Genomic DNA, 21,036 nt, shown 5'->3' with positions numbered 1-21,036 from the left:
GTTGTAAATTTGCTTGCTGATTTTTTCGCTGAATATTTCTCACTGTGAAAATGACATTTTCAGAAATAAAGAAGAGCTCTCGAACTGGTTTTCCCCAAGAGTTGTAGGGGGTTTTTCCAGGGTTACATTGACCAAAAATCTCAGCGTTTAAATGTGTTTTAATGGCTGTTTATTACTGCTGATTTTTATTTCTGCAATTTCCAGCATTCTGTAAAATTTCCAGAATTTGTGTTTTCAACAATATTTATTTTTTCAGCTTGTTAAATGTATGGTTATGGGAAAGGGCATTTAACTATATGGGAGAAATAAGGAGAAACTGAAAACTGGGGTGGGAAATGAGAAATTTCTACATGGTATCAGAGTTTGAGTGCTGAAGGGCAGTTTGGGACAGCAAAAGGAAAAATTACCGCTGCTGATTTTTCACTCAGAAAATTCCAGCAAGCTGATTTTTTTCATAAAAAGCAGTTTTATCTTTACTACAACAGTGCTATTTTTCAGTTTTAGGACAGCAGGATGTCATTGGGATTGAAGGTAGAGGATAGGCTGGATGGGCATATAAATTACAGCGTTTGGAAGGAGAGAATGCAGAATATCTTTGAGGAGGCAGAAGTCTGGGATATCATGGTGCATACCACACAGAACCCTGTATTTGTGCCTACTGATGCTACTCAGTTGACAACTTATAATAAAAAGAACAACAAGGGCAAGAGGCTGATTCTAGACGGAATCAAAGACCATTGCATTCCTCATGTGAGAGGAAAGAGCAATGCCCATGAGATGTGGACAACATTGTCCAATCTCTACCAGAGTACCAATGAGAACCGGAAAATGGTTCTGAAGGAGAAACAAAAAAACATTAAGATGGGTAATGATAGTGCAGCTGGATATCTCACAAAGATTACTAATGTGAGAGATGAGTTGGCAGCGATTGGAGAGGCCATTCCACCCACTGAGTTGGTGCGGATTGCAGTGAATGGCCTCCCCCGTTCATGGTTGAACTTTGCTGATGGGGTTTGTGCACGTGAGACCCTTGCCACATGGGAGAGGTTTTGGGATGATTGCATTCAGACAGAGATCAGGAAAGGTCAGCTTGGGGCAGCCAAGCCAGTTGAGCAGGATGAGGATGTAGCACTGGTGGCAGGAGGCAAGAAAGGCAAAGGGAAGAAGCAGGCTTCCACAAGCAGTGGTGGGGGCAAAGGCAAAGGCAAAGGTAAACAGGGGAACACACAAAAGGACTATTCCAAGGTGAAGTGTTGGAATTGTCAAAAGATGGGACACTATGCAGTTGTGTGTCCGGAGAAGAAGAAGAAGAAGAGGAAGAACCAGGACGTGGCAGCTTCAGCAGAGATTGAGGACTTTGCAGGTCGTTTTGACCGGGAGTTTGCGTTCACTACGTGTGAGTCCTCTAGTGCAGGATCACCTGCCACACAGGTTCAGAGGGAGCATGCTTTTCCCTCGATTAGTGGAGCATCTTCAGGTATCTGGTATGTGGACAGTGGGGCTTCACGTCATATGACAGGAGTCCGTGAGTACTTCTCAGAGCTTTCAGAGAGTGGCACTGATATTGAGGTAGTACTCGGTGATGACAGAGTTGTTAGAGCAGTCGGGGTGGGGACACTGACATTTCAGAGGGAGTCCAAACCTCCCTTGAAAGTGTCAGATGTCCTTTATGTGCCAGGGACGAGGAAGAACCTCATATCCGTCTCAGCTTTGGGGGACAGAGGATATGAGGTACTGTTCAGGGGAGGACAGGTGTTGATGTATCCCAGGGGCACTCCAGCTGATTCAGCTAGAGTGATAGGTGTACGCCATGCAAAGGTGTACAAGTTTGCATTCCAGCCCCTTTTGGCATTGAGCAGTAGTACCGACAGCAGAGCTAGCAGTTCTGAGCTGTGTGAGATTTGGCACCGTAGGATGGGACATATGTATCATGGAGCCTTGAGGACATTGCGGGAGATCAATACAAGTGTGCCAGATTTCAGTACTGATCACTTTGATACTTGCAGAGGTTGTGCGATGGGCAAGTTTGCCAAATCCCCTTTTCCCAGCAGTGACAGCAGAGCGACTGGGATACTTGATTTGATTCATTTTGATGTGAGCGGTCGGATGTCTCATGTTTCCTTGAGTGGATATGAGTACTATGTTTTATTCATTGATGATCACTCCAGGAGGACTTGGATTTATTTTTTGAAGACCAAGAGTGAGGTCTTCAAGCAGTTTCAGGAGTTCAGAGCTGTTGTGGAGACACAGGCAGGTCGAAAGATCAAGTCCCTGAGGTCGGACAATGGAGGAGAGTACACCCTTGGAGAGTTTGTTGACTATTGTGCGGAGGCAGGCATTAGGAGGGAGTTCACTGTTCCTTACAACCCCCAGCAGAACGGGGTTGCAGAGAGGAAGAACAGATCCATCATAGGGGCTGCCAAAGCCATGTTACATGATCAGGGGTTGCCATTGTTCTTGTGGGCAGAGGCCTGCAACACAGTTGTTTACTTGCAGAACAGGAGTCCGCATCATGCCTTGGGGCACATGACTCCGGAGGAGGCTTTCTTTGGGAAGAAGCCTGATATTGGTCATCTTCATATCTTTGGATGCATTGCATACTCTTATATACTCAAGGAGAAGAGGACCAAATTAGAGCCCACCGCAGAGAAGGGTATCTTTGTGGGCTACAGTGAGACCTCAAATGCCTTTCGGATTTACATTCCTGCACAGAGGAGAGTTGTTGTCAGACGGGATGTGAAGTTCGAGGAGGACAGGGCCTTTAGGAGGTCACGGGAGTTAGAGTATCTGGATCAGCTAGACCCTCAGCAGCAGTTGAGTCAGTCACAGGGATCCGGTGGGCAGGGATCAGGAGGATCCGGAGGTACATCTATGAGGATGTCAGGTCCGTCAGTGAGCAGTGGCTCGCCGAGCCAGAGGGGTGGTGCTCCGGGCAGCATGCAGAACAGTTCACAGAGCAGTTCACTAGGGAGTCCACTGATGGACAGTTCACACGGTACCTCAGCTTCTATAGGTTCAGGTGCAGGCAGGAGGACAGCAGACAGACAGTCAGGAGTTCAGGCTCCTGATGATGATGATGAGGAGGAGTTTCATTCTCCTATGGGAGAAGCATGCTCAGGGAAGAGAAAGCCCAAGTGGCTTTAGGACACCTTGAGAGATGCCACATCTGTTGCTGAGCGAAGAGGCCGGTCAGAGAGAGTAGACCACCTGAGAGGTTTTGTAGCTATATGGCGATGGTTACCAGCATCCTTGACTCTGAGCCTTCTAGCTATGAGGAGGCAGCTAGCCAGCAGGTCTGGAGAGAGGCCATGCAGGAGGAGTATTCTTCTATCATGAAGAATGATGTTTGGGAGGTGGTGCCGAGGCCTGAGGGCAAATCCGTGGTTACTTCCAGATGGCTTTACAAGGTAAAGCATGCTGCAGATGGCAGCATTGAGAAATTCAAAGCAAGGTTTGTGGCTAGAGGGTTCTCCCAGGTAGAGGGAGTTGATTATGAAGAGACCTTCGCTCCCGTGGCTCGATATACTTCGATCCGCTCCATTATATCGATAGCAGCAGAGATGGGTTGGAAGATCCACCAGATGGATGTGAAGACCGCATTTCTCAATGGATTCATGCAGGAGGAGGTGTACATTGAGCAGCCACAGGGCTTTGAGGTGCATGGGAAGGAGTCCCATGTGTGCAGACTGAAGAAGGCCCTTTATGGCCTGAAGCAAGCTCCCAGAGCTTGGTACTCCATGATAGATACATATTTGCAGGGGATGGGTTTCACAAAGAGTGAGGCAGATCCGAACCTTTATTGTGATTGGTGAGGAGCCTCTCATTCTGGTGCTGTATGTGGATGACTTGGTCATTACAGGTGCAGAGAGACTCATAGAGCACTGCAAGAGAGATCTTGCGACGGAGTTTGAGATGAAGGACATCGGCTTGATGCATTACTTTTTGGGCTTGGAGGTGTGGCAGGAGGAGGGGCATTTCTTCCTGGGGCAGGGGAAGTATATTGTGGACATCCTTAGCAGATTCCACATGGAGGATTGTAGACCCATGTCGACACCGATGATCACCAACTGGAAGAAGCTTCATGCTTCGGATTCTGAGTTGGTGGATCCCACATTGTACATGCAGCTGATTGGTTCCTTGATGTATTTGGTCAACACTGGACCAGATATCTGTTTTGCAGTCAACACGATGAGTTAGTTTATGTGTGAGCCTAGGAAGGTTCACTGGGTGGCTGCAAAACACATTTTGCGGTACTTGCAGGGGACAGTGGATTATGGTCTGGACTACAGGCAGGGAGATGGAGTGAGATTGGCAGGATACACTGATTCTGATTGGGCAGGGTGTGCTTCTAATAGGAAGAGCACTTCAGGGTGCTGTTTTGGTTGGGTTCAACAGTAGTGTCATGGTTCAGCCGGAAGCAGCAATCAGTAGCACTGAGTTCAGCGGAAGCAGAGTATATGGCAGCCAGTCTAGCTAGTTGTGAGGCCATCTGGCTTCGCAAGATGTTGTTTGGCTTATTTGGTCAGCCGTTGAGACCTTCAGTGATTTACTGTGATAATCAGAGTTGCATTAAATTCACGGAGAATCCAGTATTTCATGACAGGTCAAAGCATATCGGGATCAGATATCATTTCATCAGAGACTATGTTCAGAAGGGAGCTGTGAAGCTTGAGTATGTTTCCACTGATGAGCAGGTTGCAGATATTCTTATCAAAGCCTTACCACGGGGCAAGCATGTCTACTTCAGAGACAAGATGGGTGTGGTGAGGAACACCTTCCTCGGTAAGAGGGAGTGTTGAAATTTGGTACTAGAGGACAAGTGGTTCCCTAAGGCTTTGATTTTTGGCCTAGGGAAAAGTGTCTAAAAGAATTAAATTTTTCTCCTAAAGTGACTTTGTAATTTTTTTATAAAGTTAAATTTAATTTAAAAGTGACTTTAAGTGATAAAGTTACTAAGTCTAATTTTAAAGTGACTTTTATAAAGTCAATGAAAAATTAGAAAGGAAAAGTGACTTTGGAAATAAATGACTAAGTGGGTCTTTATTAAACTGGGGTGAATTGAAAAATAAAAAGTGAGATTTAAATGAGCATTTAATCTCAGCCTTAGATCTCAATCTATTTCAACCATTGGATTTAGGGATCACCCAAAAGTCACTTGGATCACCCAAAAGTCACTTGGGGTTAGATTAAAGGAGGAAAAGGAGGAAAAGGTCATTCGTTCTTTCATGAGAAGATTGGGAGAAGGAAAGCAAGAGAGCAAGAGAGATTTTTGAGCAGGGAGGAGGAGACAGCAGCTTGGCACACATTCCAAGGCAGCAGTTGAGCAGATTTGTACAGCTGGTTCAACACAGTAAAAAGTAGATTTTGGCACGATTTTCGAGGAGTGGTTTGCACAAAAACCGAGGAGCAGTAATGTAAATCCGAAAGGCCTTTGAGGTCTCACTGTAGCCCACAAAGATACCCTTCTCTGCGGTGGGCTCTAGTTTGGTCCTCTTCTCCTTGGGTATATAGGAGTATGTTATGCATCCAAAGATATGAAGATGACCAATATCAGGCTTCTTTCCAGAGAAAGCCTCCTCCGGAGTCATGTGCCCCAAGGCACGATGCAGACTCTTGTTCTGCAAGTAAACAACTGTGTTGCAGGCCTCTGCCCACAAGAACAATGGCAACCCCTGATCATGTAACATGGCTTTGGCAGCCCCTATGATGGATCTGTTCTTCCTCTCTGCAACCCCGTTCTGCTGGGGGTTGTAAGGAACAGTGAACTCCCTCCTAATGCCTGCCTCCGCACAATAGTCAACAAACTCTCCAAGGGTGTACTCTCCTCCATTGTCCGACCTCAAGGACTTGATCTTTCGACCTGTCTGAGTCTCCACAAGAGCTCTGAACTCCTGAAACCGCTTGAAGACCTCACTCTTGGTCTTCAAAAAATAAATCCAGGTCCTCCTGGAGTGATCATCAATGAATAACACATAGTACTCATATCCACTCAAGGAAACATGAGACATTCGACCGCTCACATCGGAATGAATCAAATCAAGTATCCCCGTCGCTCTGCTGTCACTGCTGGGAAAAGGGGATTTGGCAAACTTGCCCATCGCACAACCTCTGCAAGTATCAAAGTGATCAGTACTGAAATCTGGCACACTTGTATTGATCTCCCGCAATGTCCTCAAGGCTCCATGATACATATGTCCCATCCTACGGTGCCAAATCTCACACAGCTCAGAACTGCTAGCTCTGCTGTCGGTACTACTGCTCAATGCCAAAAGGGGCTGGAATGCAAACTTGTACACCTTTGCATGGCGTACACCTATCACTCTAGCTGAATCAGCTAGAGTGCCCCTGGGATACATCAACACCTGTCCTCCCCGAACAGTACCTCATATCCTCTGTCCTCCAAAGCTGAGACGGATATGAGGTTCTTCCTCATCCCTGGCACATAAAGAACCTCTGACACCTTCAAGGGAGGTTTGGACTCCCTCTGAAATGTCACTGTCCCCACCTCGACTGCTCTAACAACTCTGTCATCACCGAGTACTACCTCAATATCAGTGCCACTCTCTGAAAGCTCTGAGAAGTATTCACGGACTCCTGTCATGTGACGTGAAGCCCCACTGTCCACATACCAGATACCTGTAGATGCTCCGCTAATCGAGGGAAAAGCATGCTCCCTCTGAACCTGTGGCAGGTGATCCTGCACAAGAGGACTCACACGTAGTGAACGCAAACTCTCGGTCAAAACAACCAGCAAAGTCCTCAATCTCTGCTGAAGCTGCCACGTCCTGGTTCTTCCCCTTCTTCTTCTACTTCTCCGGACACACAACTGCATAGTGTCCCATCTTTTGACAATTCCAACACTTCACCTTGGAATAGTCCTTCTGTGTGTTCCCCTGTTTACCTTTACCTTTGCCTTTGCCTCCACCACCGCTTGTGGAAGCCTGCTTCTTCCTTTTGCCTTTCTTGCCTCCTGCCACCAGTGCTACGTCCTCATCCTGCTCAACTGGCTTGGCTGCCCCAAGCTGTCATTTCCTGATCTCTGTCTGAATGCAATCATCCCAAAACCTCTCCCATGTGGGAAGGGTCTCACGTGCACAAACCCCATCAGCAAAGTTCAACCATGAACGGGGGAGGCCATTCACTGCAATCCGCACCAACTCAGTGGGTGGAATGACCTCTCCAATCGCTGCCAACTCATCTCTCACATTAGTAATCTTTGTGAGATATCCAGCTGCACTATCATTCCCCATCTTAATGTTTTTCAGCTTCTCCTTCAGGACCATCTTCCGGTTCTCATTGGTACTCTGGTAGAGATTGGACAATGCTGTCCACATTTCATGGGCATTGTTCTTTCCTCTCACATGAGGAATGCAATGGTCTTTGATTCCGTCTAGAATCAGCCTCTTACCCTTATTGTTCTTCTTTTTATACTCAGCCAACTGAGTAACATCAGTGGGCACAACAACAGGGTTCTGTGCGGTATGCACCATGATATCCCAGACTTCTGCCTCCTCAAAGATACTCTGCATTCTCTCCTTCCAAACACTGTAATTTATATGCCCATCCAGCCTATCCTCCACCCTCAATCTCAAAGACATCCTGCTGTCCTAAAACTGAAAAATAACACTGCTGTAGTAAAGATAAAACTGCTGTTTAGGAAAAAATCAGCTTGCTGGAATTTTCTGAGTGAAAAATCAGCAACCGTAATTTTTTCTTTTGCTGTCCCAAACTGCCCTTCAGCACTCAAGCTCTGATACCATGTAGAAATTTCTGTTTTCCCACCCCGGTTTTCAGTTTCTCCTTATTTCTCCCATGTAGTTAAATGCCCATTCCCATAACCATACATTTAACAGACTGAAAAAAATAAATATTGCTGAAAACACAAATTCTGGAAATTTTTCAGAATGCTGGAAATTGCAGAATTAAAAATCAGCAATCAAAAACAGCCATTAAAACACATTAAAACACTGATATTTTTGGTCAACTTGACCCTGGAAAAACCCCCTACAACTCTTGGGGAAAACCAGTTTGAGAGCTCTTCTTTATTTCTGAAAATTGCCTTTTTACAGTGAGAATTATTCAGCAAAAAAACCAGCAAGCAAATTTACAACTTATCTCCTTTCCCGTGCCTCACAGCAATCTGGAAATTACAGCAAACAGGACAACAATAAATGTTGTACGGCCTCCGTTTTGTGTGCAGAAAAATCAGCAAACTGCTCCTCGATTTTTGTGCAAAAATCTGCTTTTCACTATGTGCTGAATCAGCTATACAAATCTGCTCAACTGCTGCCTTGGAATGTGTGCCAAGCTGCTGTCTCCTTCTCCTCCCTGCTCAGAAATCTCTCTTGCTCTCCTTCTCCCAATCTGCTCATGAAAGAATGAATGACCTTTTCCTCCTTTAATATAACTCCAAGTGACTTTTGGGTGATCTCTAAATCCAATGGCTGAAATAGATTTAGATCAATGGCTGAGATTAAATGCTCATTTAAATCTCACTTTCTATTTTTTAATTCACCCCACTTTAATAAAGACCCACTTAGTCATTTATTTCCAAAGTCACTTTTCCTTTCTAATTTTTCATTTACTTTATAAAAGTTACTTTAAAAATTAGACTTAGTAACTTTATCACTTAAAGTCACTTTTAAATTAAATTTAACTTTATAAAATTATAAAGTCACTTTAGGAGAAAAATTAAATTCTTTTGGACACTTTTCCCTAGGCCAAAGATCAAAGCCTAAGGGAACCACCTGTCCTCCGGTACCAAATTTCAACACTGGGCCTCTTTGCGTCACCCACGTAGGCTCTCTAGTGACTGCGTAGTTTACTGCCTCTGCGTCTGCCTCTCCAACCTCTGCGCTGGTCTTCTGGTGCTCTTCCCGACTCTCTGTTTTGTACCCACTGCCTCTTGCTGCTCTCCAGGCCACTAGTTCGAATTTCTCAGCTAACCCCGCTCCAGAAATCGAACTGACTGGTCTCCCTCAGTGTGTTCTCTAACTGACCCTCGAGCCTCTTCTTATACTTTTCCTGTTGGTCCTTCAAGAATCGAGATTAAATCTCTGATCAACGGCTAAGATTAGATTTGGCTTGATCCATGACTTTTCGAACCTTCTAACCCAATTTTATACTAATAGCCATTAATATTTTATTTTTCCCAAGTTTGGAATTAGGAACTCCATTAAAAATATTAATTATTTTAATATCTCCCAAACTGGTTAGAATATGCCCAAACCATTTCTAAGTCTTGGAGATATCATGTGCTTTAGCCTCTCCACCAATTTTCATGGCTAGAGCACATTCGATGCTACCCCAAATCAACACTCCCTCTTAGCGAGGACTGTGCTCTAGTAATACTCCATACTGAGCATCACTCTGACTATACGACATCGGTACCTGTGCTGATGCTAGGCCTCCCCGCTCAACATCCTCTGCACTGCTGCATCCTGTACTGCTGCCCATGGCTCTGCCTCTGCCACTACTGCATCCGTACGACAACTCCCTCTGCATCTGTGCTGCTGCTAGTCCTTTCTCCCAACACTGCATTTGCACTGCAACTCCCTCTGCATCTGTGCTGCTGTTGGTCTTTCTTCCCAACACCGTATCTGCGCTGCAATCACTTCTCGTCATGCTGCATCGTGCTACTGCTGACTGCTATTGCACTGCAACATCACCCCCATTTCTGCTACTGAAATGGATTCTTTATCATCCCCATATTTTCCCTGAAATAATCAAACTTTGTTCTTCTAAGGGCCTTGGTGAGGATGTTTGCCACCTGTTTTCCTGTAGGAGTGTAGCTTAACTGTACAACACCTCGTTGGACACAGTTTCTGACAAAGTGACACCAGATATCAATATGCTTTGACCGATCATGAAACACTGGATTCTCAGAGAGTTTGATGCAACTTTGATTATCACACATGATCCTGGTTGCTTCCATCTTTCTTCTGAATAGGTTCACAAGCAGTTTTCTAAGCCATATGGCCTCGCACAAAGCTGTGCTTGCAGCCATATATTCTGCCTCAACTGAGCTTAGAGCTATGAACTTCTGTTTTCTACTGCACCAGGAGGTCATTCTTGATCCAATGTTGAAACAATACCTAGAGGTACTTATCCAATCTACTGAACTTCCAGCCCAATTAGCGTCAGTGAATCCACTCAATCTGATATCCTTACTCTTGGTGTACAAGAGTCCATAATTGATTGTTCTCTGTATATATCTGAGAACATGTTTGGCTGCTGCCCAGTGCGCCCTTTTCGGCTCCACCATGAACTGACTGAGGGTGTTGACAACATAACAAATATCTGGCCTGGCATTGACCAGAAAGATCTAGGACCCTATGAGCTGCCTGTATAAGGTGGGATCAATATCCTTGTCCTTTGATGCATCAATTTTCTTCTAGTTGGTGATCATTGGAGTAGCCATGGGTCTACAATCCTCCATCCTGAATCTCTTCAAAATTTCTGTAGCATATCTCCCTTGTCCAAGGAAGATCTCCCCCTTTTGCTGCCAAACTTCCAACCCCAAGAAATAATGCATATGTTCCAAATCCTTCATGTCAAATTCTGTGGCTAGATTCTTCTTGTAGTCCCCGATGAGCCTGGATGATCTTGTCAGGAAGAGATAATCCACATATAATACTAGGATTAGAGTCTCATTCTCTACAACCAGATAGTAGAGATTTGGATCTGCGTCACACTTGGCAAATCCCATCTTCTGCAAATAGCCATCGATTCGACCATACCATGCTCTAGGTGCATGTTTCAGCCCATACAAGGCTTTCTTCAATCTACATACATGAGACTTCTTCTCATGTGTCTAAAAGCCTTCCGGTTGTTCAATGTATACCTCTTCTTCTATCACTCCATTCAGAAATGTCTTTTTGACATCCATATGATGATTCTCCCATCCCATCTGTGCTGCAAGAGATATCATGGTTCTAATAGATGTATACTTGGCTACTGGGGCGAAGGTCTCTTCGTAGTCAATTCCTTCCTTCTGAGCATACCCCTGAGCCACAAACCTGGCTTTGTATTTTTCCACACTGCTGTTTGCAACATATTTAATCTTGTAGATCCATCTCGAACCTACCACTGATTTGTCTTGAGTCCTTGGCACTACCTCCTAGACATCGTTCACCATTATGGAGTTGTACTCCTCTACCATTGCATCCAACCAAACCTGATGTTGAGCAGCCTCCTAAAAACTTGTAGGCTCCCCATTCTGAGCTACTAATGCCTGATATCTATCTGGTTGTTTTCGCTCCCTCTTATTGTTCTTTGGTGCACCGATGCAATCCTCCGCATCTCGCAGAATCTAATGAAGTTCCCTGTTCATTCTTCCTCTACCAGCAGGTGCTTCTGTTAGCTCCTCCTCCTCCTGTGATTCTTCCTGATCAAAGGAAGAATTCTTTACTTTCGTTGGTTGAAGAGGTTTGACCAACGATTCCTCTCTTGGCTGCTCCTCGGAAGGCATTTCTCGAGATTTTTTGAAAGCCCTGTCCTCCGTGAACTTCACATCTCGTTGAACTACTACCTTCCTGCTCCCTGGAAGATAGATTCTGTATGCCTTGGCGTTCTCGCTATATCCCACTAGATATCCTTTCTCTGCAGTTTGATCCAACTTCTTCCTCTTTTCCTCGGGTATGCGGCAATATGCTAAGCTCCCAAATATCCTGAAATGACTAACTTTAGGTGTCTTCCCTGTGAAGACTTTCTTTGGAGTAATCTTGCCCAATGCCCGATGAGGAGTTCTATTTTGAACATATATTGCCATGTTGCATGTTTCTGCTCACAGGGATTTTGGCATATCCTGATCATACATCATGGCCCTAGCTGCTTCTACGATAGTCCTGTTCTTCCTTTCCGCTACTCCATTCTGATTCGGATTATAAGGAGTTGTCCACTCTCTTCTGATGCCTTCCTTAGCGCAAAAATTATTGAAGTCCTTATCGACATACTCTCCACCATTATCTGAGTGCAAAACATTTATTTTCTTCCCAGTCAGATTCTCCACCAGAGCCTTGAACTCTTTGAATCGACAAAAAACCTCATCCTTGGTTTTTAGAAAATAAATTCAAGTTTTCCTTGAGTGGTCATCAATGAAGGTGAGGAAGTACTCGGCACCACTAAGAGCTTTAGTGGACATAGGTCCGCAGATATCTGAGTGTATCAATCCTAGTACATTCTTGGCCCTGTTTTACTTCTAGGAAATGTTGCTTTAGCATACTTTCCCAGAGCACATCCTTTGCATACATCATCTCGTTTTGTACTAAGATCTGAAACTCCTGTTACAATGTTATTGAGAATACTCAAAGCCCCATGGTGCAAATGTCCCATTCTTCTGTGCCATAGTTCGTTCAAATCCTTGTCTCCATGATTGCCTATTAGTGCCATTGGTGATTCTAGTTGTAGTCTGTACAACCTGTTACTTTTGATCCCGATCTGCACTTTCTTTTTCCAGCTCAGGTGTTTGACGTATACTTTCTCCTTGATGAAGAAAACATCATAGCCTTTGCCTTGAAGTTGCGACATGGAAAGTAAGTTCATCCCCAATCATTGTACATGTAGCACATTGGTAGCATGGAACTACTCTCCTGTTTCTGTTTGAAAAACTATGGTACCCCTCCCTATTGGTGTACACTTTGCCTTGTTCCCCATGGTGGTCTAAAAGTTCATCCTCTCCTCTTGATAATCTGAGAAACATTCCCGGATTCCTGTCATATGCCAAGAGGCTCCACTGTCTATATACCATATCTCTGATGATGCAAAGCTAGTCACACAAGCCACTTCTTCTTCTAGCCTGGAAGCCAACATAGAGAAATTGAAATTACTGTCTTTTGTGCAATTTTTTGAAAATCTGTGTGAGTCTCTTGACGTAGATGCCTCTGCATCATGGTCTCGACCCATAATTGATTTTCCCTTCCTGTCTCTGATTACTTGCTCTGATACCATGTGAAAATTCTATCACTGCAACAACTGGTTTATTTTTCCTACTTATTTCTCAATAAGTTATTTACGAAAACCCTTCAGTAAACATTAAAATAAATTCTACTGTAGATATCACACCATAATATAGAAATAATCACATCCACAAGAATCAACACATCAACACAGATATTTTTGGACAATTGTCCTCGGAAAAACCCAATGTGGGAAAACCGGTTCAACAGAGGAGGATTTTATTATTTAGCAATTCTTCAGTACAACTGGGTGCCAAACTGTCTTACCCAACAGAGAAAAAACTCTCTAGCACTTCTCCTAGTCTCAGCGTCAGGCTTGCTGGACTCTGCGCAGCTCCTAGACCCCCTGCGTCAACTCCTGCATCTTTGCGTCAGCACTAGGCCTCTTTGCGTCACCGACTCAGGCCCTCCAGTGACTGCGCAATCTGCTGCCTTTGCGTCTGCCTTTCCAACCTCTACGCTGGTCTGCTGGTGCTGTTCACGACTCTCTGTTCTGTACCTACTGCCTCTTGCTGTTCTCTAGAACACTAGTTTGAATTTCTCAGCTAACCCCGCTCCAGAAATCGAACTGACTGATCTCCCTTAGTGTGTTCTTTAACTGACCCTCAAGCCTCTTCTTATACTTTTCTTGTATGTCCTTCAACGATCGAGATTAAATCTCTGACCAATGGCTAAGATTATATTTGGCCTGATCCATGACTTTTGGAATCTTTCTAACCTTGTTTTATATTAATACCCATTAATATTTTATTTTTCCTAAGTTTAGACTTAGGAACTCCATTAAAAATATTAATTATTTTAATATCTCCCAAACTGGTTAGAATTTGCCCAAACCATTTCTAGGTCTTGGTGATCTTATGTGCTTTAGTCTCTCCACCAATTTTCATGGCTAGAGCATATCCGATGCTACCCCAAATCAACAGGACCTTGGTCTGATGCATTATTTCTTGGGATTGGAGGTGTGGCAGAGACTAGATGAGGTCTTCCTCCGACAGGGGAAGTACATGGTGCAGAGCTTGAGGAGATTCGGTATGATGGACTGCAAGTCCATGGCTACACCTATGGTGATGAATCCGAAGAAGCTGAGTGATTTCACTTTAGATTCAGATTTGGTGGATCCCATGATGTACATGTAGTTGATTGGATCCTTGATGTACTTAGTTAACACCAGGCCAAATATTTTCTTTGTAGTGAACACCCTGAGCTAGTATATGGTTGAGCTGAGGTAGATACATTGGGTTGTAGCGAAGCATGTGTTGAGGTACCTACGTGGTACATTTGGATATGGTTTGAGATATGTCTTAGGTGGTGAAGTGAGGTTGCAGGGATATATTGATTCAGATTGGGTCGAGAGTGTAGAGGACAAAAAGAGCACCTTGGGGTGTTGCTTCAGCTTAGGATCAATTATGATATCCTGGTTTAGCAGGATGCAGACTTTTGTCGCACTTAGTACAATAGAGGCTGAGTATATTACAGCCAGTGCCACAATTCAGGAAGCAGTGCGGCTTCAGAAGCTACTTGCAGGGTTATTTGATTAGGCGCTGGAGACGACCTTGATACATTGTGATAATCAAAGCTGTTTTAAGCTTTCAAAGAATCCAGTATTTCATGATAGGTCGAAGGACATTGAGGTTAGATATCATTTCAACCGAGATATGATGTAGAAAGGAGCAATGACACTCCAATACATATCGACATACGAGCAAATTGTGGACATTCTCACCAAACCTTTGTCTAGAGCGAAGTTTATATACTTCAGAGACAAGCTTGGCGTGATGCAGAATGTCTCCCTCGTAGAAATTGTGTTGATGTTTTTGTGAGATTGGGCAAACATTCTCCCACAAGGTCATGCTAATTTGACTAGCGATGGATTGATATATTCACCCATGGAGCCATGTTGATTTGGCCAGGGGTGAATGGCCCAGGGCACACATTCTTCCATTGGAGACATGCTGATTTAGCATCCACAGGGTCATGCTGATTTGAATAGAGAAGAATGATACATTCACCTAAGAAGCCATGTTGATTTGGTTGGGTCATGCTAATTTAAGTAGGGGAGATTGATACATTTACCCATGGAGCCATGCTAATTTGGCTAGGGGTAAATGGCCTAGGATACTCACATTGCCTGCTCTGGGATGGAGTGATCTATATCTATAGACATGCATGTGAGGAGACACTACATCAACATAGCAAGCTCATGAACTTTTCTAGTGGAGGAGAAATTTTAGCTAAGGAGAAATCTGTTTTCAGCTAAGGAGAATACCTCCCTTGCTAAGAGGGAGTGTTGATTTTTGTGTAGCATCGGGAGGTATTCTTGCATGTCTACAAGTTGGCCCAGGAAGAAGACAAGTTCGACTAACCAATGAAGAGATGTGTCCCTTAGGTTGTCACCCCCTTTGACATGTATAAATAAGCTGATGTGATGTCTCATTCGAACACCAAAGAAGAGCAAGTCCGAGTAAAAGGAGAAATTGGTTTTGGAGAACATCTTCCTCATTTCTATCTCTCTGTTGGCCATGCGTGTGAAAAAGCTTTGACTGAGTTTTTGGACAGTTTTGACCAACACGTTTGATCTCTGTTTGACTGAGTTGACCAGAGTTGACCAAACTGTAATTGATTGCAGGAAGACTGCATGTGTGGACTATTGATAACAGATTGCAGGGTTCCAGTTGACAAAGTTGACCACAGTTGATTGCAAAAATGAAGTTTGACCACATGCCAATTTGACTAGGCCAAGTTGAACATCATTGAATCTATAATGTTTTGGTTGGTTTGACCAGGATTGACTAGTAGATGTTTTGACCAGCTTTGACTGATATTTGACTTGAATTATTGGCACAAATTTCTAGACAAATTGCTGATTTGTAAAACTTGCTGAAGAATAATTTCTCGTAAGAAAAGTTGCTGGGTTTTCTCCCAAGGTTGGGTTTCCCAGGCAAAATTATTCTCTATTGTGCATGTCTGTCTTTCTATAACCTTTACTGTTTCTGTTGCATTTACTGTTGAGATTTTCTGAGTGTAATTATTCAATAATAGCTGTGGCATAAAATACTGTGTGAAAAATCATTAGGAAATAATTTGTTCACTCATTATTTATTCATCTTCTCTTTGGTCGTTTAACTCTTCTTTCAATCACTCATTTTCTGTCCAGAAGATGGATCCCCTTTGGGATTCGAAACATCGACAAGATGTATATAATACTGTGGATAATCCGAGCTATCTTTTCCCATAGGAAATAATTATTTGGCAGAAAATTGTATTTTCCTATACTTGTCATAGAATTTCAATAGAATGCCCCTTCATAACGAGTCATGCCCTTTCATAATTATTAATTATTATTATCATTATTATTTATATTTATTTATACATATTTATGTTCATAATATTAAAACAAATAAGCTAACTTACTACACTAGGAAACATCCAAGATCCACCATAAACATCAATGAAAAGAGATCACTTCACATCACATCATCCACTCATGAAAGTCATTCATCTAGGCCTGCATTGTGCACTAGAGAAAATGATCACCGATGAAGAAATGTAATATTCCAATTATGACAATGATCAAATGAGTAAATCAACTCGCCTACTTATACGAGGATAACAAAGTCGATTTCCCTTAATTTAGACTAAAAAGCCATAGAAATTATAAAATCCATGCTAGAAGGTGGATATGTAATCAAGCCAACCCCAAAGATAGCCAAATCAATGAAATACCATGAAAATAAGCCTCAATTAGCCCACACATGTGAGTCTATTGCTCTCCAAGGGTAAAAGGCATGTCTTTCCATGAAAAGGTGCAAGAAATATCTCAAGGGATGTATATTATCCTACAAGTTATGGGTCTCCATCCAAATGAGGTGGCAAATCACCAACATAGCTCTCCCAACCCCAAGTCATCATCCAAAAGGCTCACAACACCATCAAACGAGGCCTAGGATGACATCAAGCTAGGGCATGACCTCATCAAAGTAGAAGGTGCATCTACCCCTCCAAAGGGGTCCCAAGTGACCAACAGCATTGACCACCATCAAAAGAAGTGCAACACCAATCAAGAAGGTAGAATGCCAGCCTAGGGGCATCTAGTTATCTCAGATCTGCCAAGTCAACATCACAACATCAAAGATTAGCATCCAAGGTCCTGGTGCTGGAAGAGGCTCACATCAACAGTGCTAAGTCCTCATCAAGGCTGATGCTCCTCAAATGGGCTCCACATCCTCCATCAAGTGTCCCCAAGGTGAATTTCTAGTTGCTGCACCTATAAGCATCACCTAACACATACTCAAGGAATTGAGTGAGATCAACATCATGGGTACAATAACCATAAAAGCATCAAGATGGACCATATTCAATGTAAATCAAAGTAGCACACACAAGTATTATCTTCAATTGTCCTACTAGCTTATGACTGTGTCACTATGCACAAGTTACCTTACTTAGGTATGGGAAGGCTATCATATGACCTTATTAGGTGCTTCCAACTCTAAGGGGAGGAATAGTTCCTAGGCCGACTCTTTCAAACGATAGGTATTATGGCTTGAGGTTTACTTCATGAATTGTTGCCATAGTCTTATACTAGGTTATGCAAACCATTGCCCCAAAGTGCCTTTGCAGAGGGAGTGCTTAGCTGCTTGAGTTACATTCCCTCACCTTCATCCTTTTTGTCCCCCAATCTTGCCTTTTATTTCTTGCTTTGATATGGCTTGGTGAACAAGCTTAACTAATTTATCCCGTAATAATGATGATATGATCTGCCTTTAGTGATGGGCAGTTGATTGCTTCATCGGAGTCAGGATGTTTACTGAGAGTTCCTTTTACTTTGATAGGTGTAATATGCATGGATAGTCTTGGGGATGCATGGATACTCTTGGGGACTAGTGGCTATATAGGAGGGGGTAGAGGTCAAGCTACAATTGGCTTTTGCTTGCTTTACATTCCTTACTATTCTTTTGAATTTTGACATTTGGCTCATGTTTTCTCTTTGGTTATAGCTGCATCAACTTCTGGTATAATCGACCCTTTCTTCTCATAGGACAAGGCCATAGGGAACCGATATGAGTGATTGATATTAACCAATCAAAAGATGTGATGCAAACATTACGGAATGATGACCAGCGTTAAGTATGAATAACGTGGAGTACTACCATCATCAAAGCCTCCCATTTGTGCCCCTCCTAAACAATGAAAGAAAGACCCTAAGCAAGGTTACACTAGACTAGGGACACATGATAACCACCAAGGTGAAGTAAGGGAACAAGACGCAGCCAATAGTTGTCTATAATCCAATTTCAACCTGTGATCCAATACTAGAATGTCTTAAACATTAAATGAAAGCACTTCAATGCAAAAATGCTTAAAGTACTTCACAATAGATTACCCATCGTCATCAGAAACGTAGGCTAGAGGTACTGCCTGGAAAATGGATGAGAGGCATCTGAGGCTGGCTCTCTGTGAATCATTGCAGGGCTGCTGGCTGGCAAGCTGCACTGTAGGAGAAAATTCTCTTAGGGTTAGCCATGTATGTGGATGGGTACCAGGTATACAATGTGGTATTGGATTTGACCCACTTATGACAGTGTGTCAATTTCTAGGGAGGTACTCTGTGCACTATGAGTAGAGATCCATCTGGAGCCTTTCTAATGCATTCAGTCCAATCTTCGTAGTCTCAGAGATTGGAGGGTCAGCCTTGGCATTGAGATGGAAAAATAGTGAGAGAGAGAGGAGGGAAAACTGATGCAATTTGTTGCTGCAGCTTTCTCAGCACAATGATGAGTTTCCAATGCTCATGCTTGCCAGATTTTAGGCCAAGAAGCATACAAAGACCAACAATGATGTCTGGGAACTGATTATCAGAGACTTTGAGCCTACTGCTGTTGATTGATATGCTAGTTCTGGAACCCCTCTTGTTGGTGCTCGATGATAATTGGTTTTTGTTTCTTTCTGGGCCTTGGGTTGTTTGGTAAAGAATCTAATTGGTCACTCGATGGACTTTCTGTATTTATGTTGCATGTCAAAATGGCTGGTGCTGGTATTGTGGGTGGTTTTGGTGTGTAACTAACCCAATTTTTAACTTTGCTTGTGCTTGTGGTGGTCGTGACGATGTCCCATATTTATGTATAAATTGTCTATGTACATGTACGGTGTACATTAATAGTTCCAGGAAACATTTTGTCACCAAGAAAAGAGAAATAAAAAGAAAAAGGGGAGATTGGGTGAAGTTATAACTTTTGGAGGAGAGTTGGCTGTTGAGATCTCAGTCAGGATTGGGATTTCCAGGAAAGACGTAGATTCTCTTGTGTTTGGATGCTCATATGCTGGCCCTCCCTGCTTTTGTAGAGAGGGGCAATCTATATGCTCAAACTTTGGCTCCATCATGTATATTCTTTGATGTATTCTTTATCGTTGGTAATGAAATATAAGATGCATTTTCCAGAAGATAAAATTTATACATGTTTAAGATATATCCTATGCTGTTTTCTATTCGATTTTTTTTTTGCAAAGTTTCTAATGAACTGATTTTACTAATTTTCATTCCTGCTCTTTAAAATTTCCATCCATTGCTATTATGACAGTAACCACCCCTTCTTTGTTTTAAAATCATTTTCTTTGGGGTTGGAATTGGATTTTAGCAAAGCACATCCAGGCTTTCTTTGAAAAAAAAATTATGTTCTTTTGTCAAGTATGGTCTTTGGTACATGGAATAAAGATTGCACTTATAATATGTTCTGCTTCAATATGCTTTGATCCCAGAATTGCAACAGTTAAGATTTTATGTCCGATGTAATGGCTAATTGAAAATTAATATGACAGTTTTCATGAAGTTAACTGCTTTGAATGGCAGCTTTATTGTATCGTTCTCAAGCAATGCCCCTAATCCAGAAAGAGACAGTAGGAGTGTACAAGAGTTCCTCATCACCATGGAGGAAGCTTTCAGGGCTCATCCTCTATGGGCTGGTGCAACAGAAGACGAACTTGATAGTGCTGGAGAGGTAATGCATAAATTTTTACCTGCATTTACCATTATGTTGCTTTCATGTTATTAGGCTATCAGGTGATAGAAGCCTACAATCGTTTGAGGGATTTAGAATGCCTTGGGAACATACAATATAATTGAAAGCAGAATGAAAATAGCCTGTGTGTTGAAATATGTAACTAGGTTCGGTCTTCATAATGGCATGTAATTGTGATTTTATGTATTTAATGAAAACAGAAATAGATTTATTATTTGCGTTGTTGAGGCAGGGGTTTCATGCTCAAGGGCGATTTATTTTTAGGTCAAGCACCCATTGAGTGGTTCTAGGTTTGTCATAAAGTCAATTGAGTCATTGTCATGTATTGAAGACCCATTTGGGCATGTTACATGTTGTAAAGAAAAATTTATTGAGCCAAAATAGAGTCAAAAGACCCTCCAAGACCTTGTCATGGAACAAAGATCAAGTTGGCCTACATGAAGGGACAAGTCAGTCTCAGTACAACAATTCATACCCCTCACAAGCCTATAAATAAGAAGGAATTCGACCTCATTTGGACACTCACTCAAGGAAGTTCGATCTCCACAAGATAGATGCTAGAAAAGGACGAAGAAGGAGAAGAAGAACAAGTTCGAAGTTTTGGGCCTCTCCCTCTCTCTTTTGTTAGGGTTTCTACAATTACTGGGCAAGAAAAAATTCTGAAGCAGCATCTAAGTTGTGAAGCTGCAAGGTCGAAGCTATGAAATTGCTTCTAGGTCGAAACTGTGAAGTTGCTAGGTTGAAGCTGCATCAAGGTTGAAGTTGCAGAAATTGTTGTTGGGGTCGAAGTTGTTGGAGAAGTCGCTGAAAGGTCGAAGTTTGTTGCTAGAAGCCGTTCAAGAAGGAAAAATTTGACTTGGTCTTGGAGGGCCCTTGGTCAAGGGTTATAGGTTTTGGAATTAGTCAATTGAAGTTCTATAAGAAGAGATAAATTTTGATGGCTTTTCCTCTCAGTTGGAGAGATTTTGGCCTTGGATGTTCGCCTACATCTTGTGTCTTATTGTCTCACTATTCTTTAAGATTTGGTAGTTGTTTGATGATAAAGAACACTAATAATACTAAAG

General features: G+C 42.8%; 1 protein-coding gene across 2 annotated transcripts in view; it reads left to right on the top strand.

Annotated features, from left to right (window-relative positions):
* Nucleotides 1-21,036, top strand: part of LOC149264964 (vacuolar protein sorting-associated protein 9A-like) — a 242,215-nt gene that overhangs the window by 38,604 nt on the left and 182,575 nt on the right. Inside the window, exon 2 of one of the 2 annotated variants that reach the window (XM_089429042.1) lies at nt 19,804-19,951. The exons of the other annotated variant lie outside the window; for it this stretch is intronic. Within the exon in view, the coding sequence (XP_089285168.1) occupies nt 19,804-19,951 (148 nt within the window). The remainder of the gene's footprint in view (nt 1-19,803; nt 19,952-21,036) is intronic. 2 annotated transcript variants of the gene reach the window in all.

The sequence above is a fragment of the Pinus tabuliformis genome, chromosome 6 (genome assembly GCF_031772625.1).
Source record: "Pinus tabuliformis cultivar Carrire ecotype Pingquan chromosome 6, CPIR1, whole genome shotgun sequence".
Taxonomy (NCBI): domain Eukaryota; kingdom Viridiplantae; phylum Streptophyta; class Pinopsida; order Pinales; family Pinaceae; genus Pinus; species Pinus tabuliformis.
Note: the sequence above shows the minus strand (reverse complement) of the source record. Positions and strands in the feature narration are given on the sequence as shown.